The 11,937-nt window shown below is 42.0% G+C and overlaps 1 protein-coding gene across 1 annotated transcript; it reads left to right on the forward strand.

Moving 5' to 3' along the window:
• The first annotated feature begins 3,025 nt into the window (after positions 1-3,025).
• On the forward strand, positions 3,026-11,528 carry hoxb7a (homeobox B7a). Its single transcript, XM_079177128.1, has 2 exons — positions 3,026-3,595; positions 10,142-11,528. Exons 1-2 carry the CDS (start codon positions 3,076-3,078, stop codon positions 10,423-10,425), a joined length of 804 nt encoding a protein of 267 aa, XP_079033254.1. The 5' UTR covers positions 3,026-3,075; the 3' UTR covers positions 10,426-11,528.
• Positions 11,529-11,937: the final 409 nt, after the last annotated feature.

Below are 11,937 nucleotides of genomic sequence, written 5' to 3' on the forward strand. Positions count from 1 at the left end.
AAAAAAGATAGCTTCCTTTCTTTGTGGAACAATTATCGTGGAAACATTTCTATATTGTTAGAAGTTTATCATTAACAATTTTATCTTTGGCAGCTGTATAGTTTTTAAGTTAAAAAATGATGATGGTGCACTTTTTACTGTACTTCTCACTTATATGTTGTTGTTGTTGTTATGGCAATGATTGATTGATTGATGATGATGATGATGATGACGATGATGATGACGTAGCAATTAATGAAATTTCCAACAACATGAAACTGCCTATTTATGCCGTTTTAGTAGGTCGGGTCTCTTTTTTACACTCTAATTGTCGTTTTAGTTCGTTTTTTGATCGATGGTGTTTTGTTTTATGTTGTCTTCCCTTTTTTCTCTTTTTGGGGTAAAAAGCATGCGCACAGTGCAGATTTAAAATAAAAAAGAGAGAGAGAACATTCATAAAAATAAAAAAACGACGAAAATGTAATAAATGGTGTTGCCTTCTGCGTTTCATGTGAAGCAGAGTTTTCTGAGTGTTGAGAGCTGGTTTCATGATTCACTTTTGTTTCACTCATTTGTTACAGAAGAAGAAATAAGTCAGTTGTGATCAATAAGAGGAGCAAGTTGCTCACACTTTTCTCATTCACCCTTCTCCCCCTTCGTTTCCTCCCTCTCTCTCCTCACTGTCAGCACACAGACTGATAAAACCGTTCAGTTCACGAGGCCAAACATTTAAGCTCCGACTCGGAAATCTCCTCTTAAAACAACAGACGCTGCGCCCCCTCCTCCCCCCTCCTACCTCACACAACCCACATCCTATACAAACACCACTTTATTTATGGCCCGGGCCTCCACCTCCACTTACATTATTACAACCCTCTATATTCACTATTACACTGCCTTCCATCATCATCACGATGACGACTTGAGGTCAGATTGTTTCCTTCTGGGAAGATCAAACACCACCGAGCGTGCGTATTTACGCACGGGTATCCGTCGCCATGCGTTGGACTGCGGCTGGTTATGCAGACGTTATGTGGAGTCCCCTCTGTTATCAAATCACCAAATATATAACAACGATATTACATGTTGTGCACTTCCATGAAGTTAAGGAACTACCCAGATGTAAAGAGAGAAAGAAATCATCAGAGATAGCCTGACGTTTGGTCTTCAGGTACCAAACACGCTGGAATATTGATCTGTAGTCCAAGCCCAGATAACCCTGGTGGCGTCATTGGTATACAAGTAACGAGTAACCAAGTGCCCCTTTAAGTCGTCCACACACACACATCTACAGACCACACAGCACACGACAAGGCAGCTTCTTTATGACCCTAAAACATACCTGTCTTCATTGGATCCATACCTGGCCCAATGTTGTTTCCAATTATATTATAATACTCAGCTTGAATTTTCACCACGTTAGCACTGATGATAATAAATGAGTTGTTTATACAGCATGCACCTTTCAAAAACAAGTAACAAAGTGCTTTGCAAAGACATAAATGAGGGACGAAAGAATGAAATAAGATGCAGGTTTGGTGCTGCAGGGCGGTTCTCTGCTTTGTAATCCGACTTTGAATCTGCGTCTTTAAAAATGCTTATCTCAACGCTTATCTCGTTCTTTAGGAATGCTCTGCCGCCTATTGGTGTTGATGTACAGTATGATAACCTGTTCCATATGAAAGAAGAAAAAAAACGGAGACCTTTTTCTTGGACTCCCTTCTGCTCGGTGGACACATCTCTGATTATAGCCGAGTGGACCTGTGACGTTAGGCGTAGACCAACGTCTTCTGTTCCAACTCTATAAGCTAACAACATGCACACGGCCCTGGTCTATTTTGAAAGACTTTATGGCACCATAAGAGCCTGAGCTTTTATGCATAACACACAAGTTTTGCTCACTAGGTTTCCGGTGTGTAAAACAAAAATATATGTAAGGGGATGAACGAGCAGAGCAGCGAAGTGGAGTTACGCAAGAGCGCGCATGGGAAAGGTTTCACGCGGTTCTTTCAGCATTTGTGTCTGACACAAACAAACATCTTTGTAATCCGTTAATTGCTCAATATAGAAGTAGAAATAGAATACTGTATGTTGTTTTTACGCACGCATGACCTCGGCCTGTTAAACATTACACTCAGCGCAGAGATTGCATCGTTCTGAAACTGTGTTAGCGGGGAAAGGTCAACGTCACGGACACGGATCTAAGCACGGCCCCGCGTACCAGAGTGGACTGGTGAGTTTTTTCCTACGCCGGCGGGGAGGATCCGGTGCCAAATCAGACCTGAACTCAAAGGAAAGTGGCGGCTTCTCTCGAACGATGGTTACGAAATGTGTTTCCTCTTGTTCTTTTTCTGTTATTGCAGGAAATTATAAAGTGCTCAGTGACATTCAAGCTTTGTTTGCCGAGCTCACAGCTTTAATTGTCCAAGAACCATGACTCGACAGTGATAAATATTAACCTGGCAGCTGCAATCTCTCGCTGTGAAAGTTTTTCCCGAAGGATTTTTCAGAGTGAAAATACGTCCCTCTCCACTGTAACGCTGTTATTACGGTCTGCGTCTGTCTGCCCACCGTGACGTCAGCAGCGGCACACTATACCGTGTGGGTGCAAACAACAGTAGGACTCTTTCTTCTGCATGTGTGGTCTCCACAAAGAGTGATAAGCCGACTTTGTGGAAAAAACGGGCGGAAATCCATCTCCTCTTTTCGTCTTTCTCGGCAACTTTACGCACGTGCCCAGAGCCATTCCATTCCAAGTCTAATCAATATCACATCTTATGCTGTTTTCCGTTTCTTTCTTTTTTTTTAAAATTTTTCGCACGACATCGACCTTTTTCCAACCCAGCAAGCAGGACAGAAACGATTTAAGTGTGCGCTGGATGTTTGTCAGCCTCAGCCGTTTTGTTTCGGAGCTCTACATGCGCTCGGTGATTAGTGGACACGTTCCGAGTTGCTGCGTGAGAGGAGGAGGAGAGTGGGTGGGGTGCTTTTTTTGGTGTAAATCTAGACAGTAATGCCCCGCCGATAATTCACGGTGCCTCGTAAAAAAAGTGGACATTAAAGCGCCCCGGGGCTACAAATCATCGGCGCCAAATTATGAGTTCGCTCGACTTCGCCAACGCGCTGTTTTCCAAATACCAGCGAGCCGCCGCGAGCTGCTCCACTCTTCTCTTCGCAGACCCTCCAACTTCTCCCTTCCCGACTTCTCTCACTGCTCCTGCCGCGTCTTCTTCGTGCGCCCTCGTGTCCAACGGATATCACCTCCATGCCTCCGGTGGGAGAGGCGGCACTTTACCTCCCTCCTCCATTCCTTCATCTCGTTCCTCCTCCTTCATCCCCTCCTGTTCTTCCTCGTCGCTCTGTTGGTCTCTATCGGGACCGAACCGGAGCGACGGGATCGCACGGCCCAGCGCGCATCCTTCCAACCCCGCTGAGGAGCCCACAGCCGGGCCACCGAGTTTCTCCCCGCAGGGATTCCCCGGTCGGCCTCAGCTCTGCCCGCTGGCCGGGCTCTCTGAGCCGGCCTGCAGGAGGCAGAGTTGCCTGGAGCAGCAGCAGCAGCGGCGGCAGTTAAACGAGGAGGAGCCACGGATTTACCCCTGGATGAGAAGCACAGGTGAGGAAAGGGAGGAAAGGGAGGAAAGGGATGGGAATATAAAAAGTTATGAGAGGTGATGAGATCATTTGCAAGGTCTCACAGGTGAGTTGGAGAGAGCGGTGAGGGAGGACGTTGCGTAAAGAGGGGCTGAGGGCAGGGATGAAAGTGGTGTGTGTGAAAGACAGAGAGAGAGAGGAGGGGGTGGGGGGTGTTAGTTCGACCCAATAATTACGTTAAATGCTCTTTACTGTTGGCCCGGTTGCGCAGCGGCCACTGCCGGTAGCTGAACTATTCCTGTCTGTCTCTTTCTCTCTGTCACTCTTTTCTTTTTCTTTTTTTACAACCTCTCACGCTCTCTTTGCAGAACTTTTATGGCTCTGCTACCTCCATAAAACCATAATTTAAGACTCGGTGAATATTCATTAGGTGGTATTGTGTTTGAGGAGGGGACATGGGGAGCGCCGGGGTGAGGGGTATTATCCCAAATCGTTTGAAGAAAACCCTCCAAAACCCTCCAGAAAAAAGTCTTCCCTCCGCTGCTCGCGGTTATCGCTCATATTCAGTGTTTGGCTCCTGCTCAGCGCGGCCTTACCGTCCCGATAGCCTTGTGTTTCTCTGTCAGTGCTATCTGGCACCGCTGAAAAGCCTATTGTACCATTGTACCGTCACCCACAATCCGCTAAAAACTATAAACACTATAAATTAGCAGATGGGTTTGATCTCTGAATGCCTGCCCTTTTCCCCCGATTGTAAAAGCGGCTTTTGTGCTACAGCAGCGGGCTGGATGCTGAATGGACGCAGGGCCTCGAACCACAAGAACAACACAGAACACTTTTATACGTTAAAATATTGAGTGGCAGGGCGTAAAAAGTGGGAATTGTGGTGAGTTTGTGCGTAAAACGCGCATAAAGGCGAAGATGTTTTTCTCAAAGACAGCAACGTGGAATCACAAAGGAGACACGAACGCTTTCTGCTCCTGATCGCTCCTTTCGTGGGAGAAGCCGTACGCGCGCTTGTGGAATATGAATTATAATGCGTAAATGTGGTTCATTTGGGGAGGCACATTTAACAACTTACAGATAATCAGGTAGCTTCTTTCAATTTGATGTTGTTATTTGTTCTCACCAGAAGAATTACTTCACACACACACACTCAGTCACTCTGAAAATAGTTTTGGAGAAATCCGGTTCCTCCTCATTAGTAGGAGCCTCCTGGCAGCTACTGGACGGCTCCTCGTCGTCGCTGCAGGCTTCCTCATTAATTTCAATCACCTCACCATCCTCGAGTCCCACTGCCCTGTGTGTGTGTGTGTGTGTGTGTGTGTGTGTGTGTGTGTGTGTGTGTGTGTGTGTGTGTGTGTGTGTGTGTGCGTGCGTGCGTGCGTGTGTGTGTGTGTGTGTGTGTGTGTGTGTGTGTGTGTGATAGAAAGTGAAATCGACAAAGCAAGGTCCAAGAGTGCTGCGTGATAAAGAAAGAGAGAGAAAAGAAATTCATCATTCATCATTAAATGTAAAGTGTAATATTTGCAATCAAGTAAACCTACGTTGTTTCCCAGCTCTTATTTTGAAAAAAAAAAATAAAACATAACCAAAAAGACAATACATATAAAATGTACGTTTTCACCACCTGGATATGTGGGAAACTATTTTTCAGCTGCAAAAAGAAAGTCAGTTATTGTAGTCACATTACTTCGTAGCATGAAATAAAATAAAATAAAATAAAAACGTTAAATAGAATCCAAGTTTTTTTTTATTACAATACAATATAAAATATGTAAATAAAACAGGCAGACACATGTTTATCCTCCCTCCACAGTGTGTGTGTGCGCGTTGTATTCACATATTATTACTCTGTCTGAGGAGGGAGGGGATTTGGTGGGGTCGAACCAGCCAGCCTGTTTAATGAATTTATAGATTTTAATTTAGATCCGATTCCAGTCCAAGGCTGGGAAAGATGATTGGGGAGAAAAAGTCCCGGATATTCCAGTTAACAGCGGCGAATAAAACAAACGCATGGGCGCTTATTAAAGCAGGCGCCCGAGCTGTCACAGGGACGCGCACGTGCACATATAAAACACACTCACACTACTCGTTTGTCTAAATGTGTTTTGCTCTATCACTGTGTGTGTGTGTGTGTGTGTGGGGGGGGGGGGGGGGGGGGGGGCACAATACAATCCCTTCTTGTTGTTGATTGCCAGAGAATTCCAACTCGAGCTCGAGCGCGAACAAATCATTGCCGACAGCGCGAGAGCAGAAAAATATTACCAATGCACACACAAGCACGCACGCACACATACACTTACACACACACACACACACACACACACACACACACACACACACACACACACACACACACACACACACACACACACACACACACACACACACATACGGCTGGCTGTACAGCAGAAGAGGAAGTGGCGCACAGATAAGCACACACACACACTTAGGCACACTCAATCACACACACTTCCCCGCTGCTGACACTCAGTCCCCCACACATACTGGCCGCTGCCTTCGATAAACCGTGGCGCGCTCACAAACACGCGCAGACGCTCACGCGCGAAGAATCAGACATAAGGAAAACGGTGTACTGTAGAGGAGCCTGATCGTGAGGAAATGGATCTAATGCGACCTTTAAAAGCACAGCAGGACTCGAAGATATTTCCAAATGAAGCAGAATGCTAGTGCAAATACTAAAACATTGAATGTTAATTGGCTAATAGCTGTAACACGTACGCGCTACATTCTTTTATTTTTAGTTTACTCAAGTTTGACCTTTACTCTACGGAACAAGCTCAATTTGGAAATATTTCCATACATGTTTTCTTCAGATTAATATGAAATTATTTTAATAAAACCATAGTAAAACATGCAAAGGAGTGTCAATACAATGTCGACCAATGGAAAAACCAACAGGAGTCGGCGGTCAAAGACTATGTGTTTTGTAATTAATAGAAACTAACTTGTGATAAAAGTAGAGCTGCAGCGAGAAAGCACATCAAATGGGACTCTACCTGTGTCGGTGTGTGTGGGGGGAGAGAGAGAGGAAGAAAAAAGAGAGAGAAACAGTAAAACAAATAAATAAATAAAAGGAAGTAGAAATAAGCCATATTAAATAAAAAGCTTTATTATCCTCCTCAGACATTATTTGAAGTGTATCTTCGTAGCACTAGTTAACGCACTGAATTCTGGGCGGCCTGAACGCACCATCACACAGACAGAAATACACAGAGCCGTTCAGCTCTGTACATCACATGTCTTCGTCATACAGGACTGTACATAGCATTAGATACAGAGGTCACGAGCCAGAGCGCTTTAACCCTCACCCCCCGTTTTTTATTTTAAGTTATAGTATAAATAAATACTATTTCCATTCCATTTCCATACCATTTTGATCAGATAGTTTCTGTTTTGAATCAAGAAAAGTTTATATTTTATATAAAAAAAACATGAATATATCCACAAAGGTAAGGTTTTCAAAACCATTCCCTCTCCTCTATTAATTGATAATGATATTGATGTTGGGGTCTAAAAGTCTAAGGTCTACTGGATTCAGCCTGTGAAATACCTGTCACGTGTGGAGACAGCAAACTCCCCCTGTGGCTGCTAGAACCCCAAATTCCCAGAAACAAATGCAGAGGACATGACCTCAGTGTCCGTCCTGTCTGCAGCGGCCTTTATTAAGAGACACAAAATCTTTGTTTTTCATTCATGGTCAAATCTGAGATTTTGTTGTCTTTCTGACTATAATGGAAAGAAAACATCTAAACTACACATGGAGGTGTTTATTTTATTACTTTGTCTATTAGCGTCTGTAGATTTCTGCTAAATTTACCATGGTAGATAATGTCTAATTTGCATATTTAAGCATAACATTTTATAAAACTTCTATGATGATATTATATCATTTTTACCATATATTCACCTGTTGTGTCTTTTAATTGTATGTACATTTACTATATTTATTTATACACTGTAAATATATCTTGTGTTGTTTCTCAGACTCTGATCCGGAAATGTTCACTTCAGTATTACTTTCATTCACCAAACTTTACAGTTTCACTCATAGCCTGATTTATACAACAGTCTATTAATAAAACAATAGTGAAAACGATGTTGTTGTAGCTGTTGAGAGTATCGTTTTATTTATGAAATTCCCTGTAAAACACTTGACTCTAATATGTCAACAAAGTGACACACAAATTTCAACCTTATCCAATTTCACATGTTCTGTAAATGTAATCAACATATTTGACAAGACAATGCCTCATATGCATATTCAAACATCAAATTTCAGAAAAAATCAATCCACAACATGGCAGCTATTACTGAAAGTTGTTACCCTGTTCACCTGACGTGTTTCCTTTTAGAGAAGTGAAAACATTTAGACTGAAGGTTGTCCATCAGATGAGCAGACATCACTCTGTTCTCTCCGTGTCTTCATCCTCTTGCTGCTCCCATCTGATCACTGCAGAAAATCCTCCATCACACCTTTATGAGGCCTCACTAAACAGCAGCTAATGCCGTTAAAGTACATGCAGGCCACACAGCGGCTTTGTCTATTGCAGTGTGAGTCAGGGTTCATGTTAAAGGTCCCGTAGAGCAGCAGAAATGTACAAACCAAATGTGACCCAGTTTCTCCTTAACCTTCAGGCTCTGCATGACCTCTTGAGGACAGAAGGTCACTGTGCTTTCTATCAATCCCTGGCTCGTGCACATTTCACATGAGGAGCAAGGGAGATTCTTTTTTTTTTCTTCTTTAAATCAAATCAAGTGATGCTCCAGCATCCCTGCTGTAGCAGTCTGACTCTCAGCAAGTGAGAGAAAGAGATGAAATAAAAAAATAAAAAATGAAATTAAAAAATATATAAAAATTAAAGGATACATAAATAATAAAACAAATGAATAAATAAGTACATCATTCAAAAAGAAATAAAAGTGCAGTTGAGGAGGAAACAAGTCTTTCCCTGGTCCCAAGTGTCAAGCAAAAGAATGAACAAAGAACAGGAAACATGACACGATACAAACAGAGTGCAATAATAGAAAAGATGACTACAAGTAGTTTAAATATAAACACAGGGAGTGGAAATTAAAATACAGGGAGTGGAAATATAAATACAGGATGTAGAAATTAAAATATAGTGTATAAATACAGGTAGTGTAAATTTAAATATGGGTAGTGCTAAAGACATTCAGGCAGGTAGTGTAAATAAATGTAAAGAGGTGTCATTCAACAACATTAAAGCAGTTTTGCCCACTTTTCCTCCTTAATTTCCCGCTTAAATAATCAAGCGGAGTCAAACCTGCTTCCACCTCCTTTAAGTCTGCGAGCTAAACATTGAACACCGGGCCAGACAGACAGCAGCTGAACCAACAGTTGAACCACATCATTTAGTAACAGCTTTATGGTGTTTACAAAGCCCACAAGTCAAATGTGTCAGCCAGGAAGTGGAGGTGACAACAAGTGGCAGCCAGGTTTGAGTGAAAAGCCAAGAAAAGAGGCAGTTAAAGGGTTAAACGTGTTTATTACATTCTTTCTGTGTGGAAATCAGAATCAGTTCAAAGATTACAGTTATGTATTGAGACAGAGGCTTCTTTCATGAAGTGGTTGAAAATGTTTTGTGATATTGCTAAATTTATAGCAAATGCAATATGTTTGAATGATGAAATGTTTTCTTTGTAATTGAAATGTAATGAAACGTGATATTAGTGAGCAACAATGCAGACAGAGTAAATTATGGACTTTTTCAATTACGATATTTCTGATAATTCAGTCGTTGGTGGCAGCAGCTCTGAATAGAACTTTACTGATGTTGTTGCATCGCATGATCACCACCATGTCCTCCCAGCTCACTGATTGGTTGTGCTCTTTCAAAGTAAAACTTATTTTTCAGATCAAGTACAAAAATAAAATAATAATGTTTGAAATGCTAGAATTCAAAATACTAACTCTGAATCAAAAATACAACATTTTAAATGATAATCACGAAATGATAAGTTTACATTTATTATCTTAAACCTTTAAGTTAAAAGTCAATTTCTCTATCAAGGGGGGACATCGGGGCGCACTGATCAGTTTGCAGCCTTTAACATGAAAACAGGCCGCACATTAACATGAATCAGAGGGCCCCATCTCTTTGTGTCCCTCGGTCACCTGGTTCAGCTGCACATGCAGGGAGGACAACGGAGAAGCCTTCAGTTTATTATGTGACAAGTCTGACTTTGTGAGGCACATTTTGAACTCATATCACAATTTGTACTTAATACTTATGAACAGCTTTTTTATATTTTAACAAAAAAGCTCAACAGAACCTTGACCTTAACCTTGGTGAGGAAAAAAAAATATTAAAAACTTACCAAGGGAGAATGAGTTTAACCCTAAAGGTTTCACTGCTGCCAACGTTCCACATGTGTTTCTCCTGCTGGAAAAGGAATTCAATATTTAATAGAAAAAAAGACATTCTCCAGGCAAAATATGTCACATAACCCAAGATATTGTTGTTCAGCAACTGCTTTCTCTGATTCATCCGTGATATAACCTGCATCCTCGCGTGCGCAGGTGCCGACAGAAGACGCGGGCGGCAGACGTACACGCGCCACCAGACGCTCGAGCTGGAGAAGGAGTTCCACTACAGCCGGTACCTCACGCGGCGGCGGCGGGTGGAGGTGGCGCACGCGCTCTGCCTCACGGAGCGGCAGATAAAGATTTGGTTCCAGAACCGGCGGATGAAGTGGAAGAAGGAGAACCGCACGACAGAGGGCGGCTCCCCCGCGGCAGCTTTACCGATGACTGGAGATGAGGAGGGGGCTGAGGAGGAGGAGGAGGAGGAGGAAGAGGAGTGACACTAACTCTACCGGACAACTTGGCTCTTTTTTTCTCAACATTTTTACTAGTGAATTAGGGAATAATAAGTATTCTCAGCCTGTGTGTATGAGCAGATGAACACTTCAAATCAAATCATAATGTGCAATTTTACATCCGTGTGTACATATGCAGCTCTTAATTGAAGGAACTAACTTCCACCATGTAACCGCCAGATTTCAGAACGCAATCGTGATGTTTTTAGCTTCTTAGTCTTTTAAAAGCAAAATCATGAGTGATTTTTTAGGAGACAATTCAACGGTTTGTTTCAAATACTGGAATTGTTCAGAGGTCAAACTGGAATGTATTGATCCTGATACAAAGAGTGGGGTCGCGTTCTGTCCCACCACAGGAAAGCTTCTTTTTTCTTCCTATGGCATCCCTCATGTTATGAGAACAACCTCGCTCATCTAGCTGCAGCAGAGAGGGAGAGGAACGGCAGTATTTCTGTGGATACAAAGTGTTACAAAATGTCTACGGTGAGTGGGATCATGTGTCGATTATTAGCATATGTTTAGTAGATTTAGGCAGCAGCTCTAATGTTTTAGAACTACAACAGAAACCCTCCCACCAACAATTTTCTGAGTATTTAAAGCAATCACAAAATGTCGCTTTCATATCATGAACTGTGTTATACTTTATGTTATTCTGAGCTACATTATGGTCTTAATGATGTTTGTTGTGCAGAGATCACTTTTCCCCCTTTCAGTTTTATTCCTCAAAACAGTTGTTTTTCAAAAAGATATTTAATTAATCTATGACCCATATTTCTGAATCGGTCTCCTAGCTAAAGATATGACGTGTGTATGTGCTCAATATGACGGCCACCAGTTTGCACCAGCAATAATATGGGTTTGATCTTGTCCCTGTTTTGTTATAATCAATTAAACATGCTACTAATCCAGCGGTGGAGAAAGTACACAGAGTTAAACAGAAAGCCAATGACTTCCTGTGTTTGTTTAAAGTCTAGCTGGTGGATCCTGTCTATCTCTTGGATTAATGGTGTGTTGTTTTTTAAATAGTAATTGGCTGAGTCTTAATTATTTGTATTTGCACCTGTGTTTTCATGTTGCCCGGATACATACATGTTTAGACGATAGTGTGCATGTAAATGAGAAATAAAAATGAAGAAAATAAATGTTAAAAAATAATTAATAAAACGTTAACTGCAATGAATGTTGTCATATCTTGGAAATGTTCCCACATCCCAGCTGTTTCATTTTTTCATTATTTTGAGGTTCCGTTGGAAGATAGAACATAACACGACTACAATCACCACTGTAAGCAGAATAACACGTCATCTTAAAGCTCTGAGACAATAACTTCACTAAATCTGGAATAATGAGAGAGGAGAAATCTACAGTTTCACCCGCTCGTGCTTCTCTCTTCATTTGGTTCCCATTATTCAGAGAGTGAGGTGTGTCATTCCGTCCAGTCAGGACGAGCCCACATGAAGCCTTTCTCTCTCGGCTTTTTTCATCCATCGTTCAGTA

Source organism: Pholis gunnellus (genome assembly GCF_910591455.1).
Source record: "Pholis gunnellus genome assembly, chromosome: 17".
Lineage (NCBI taxonomy): Eukaryota > Metazoa > Chordata > Actinopteri > Perciformes > Pholidae > Pholis > Pholis gunnellus.

Bases quoted from the DNA above. Each gene is read 5' to 3' on its own strand.
- hoxb7a (XM_079177128.1), top strand. From the start codon at position 3,076: ATGAGTTCGCTCGACTTCGCCAACGCGCTGTTTTCCAAATACCAGCGA. The intron at 3,596-10,141 runs GTGAGGAAAGGG...TCGCGTGCGCAG, and splicing joins CCCCTGGATGAGAAGCACAG to GTGCCGACAGAAGACGCGGG.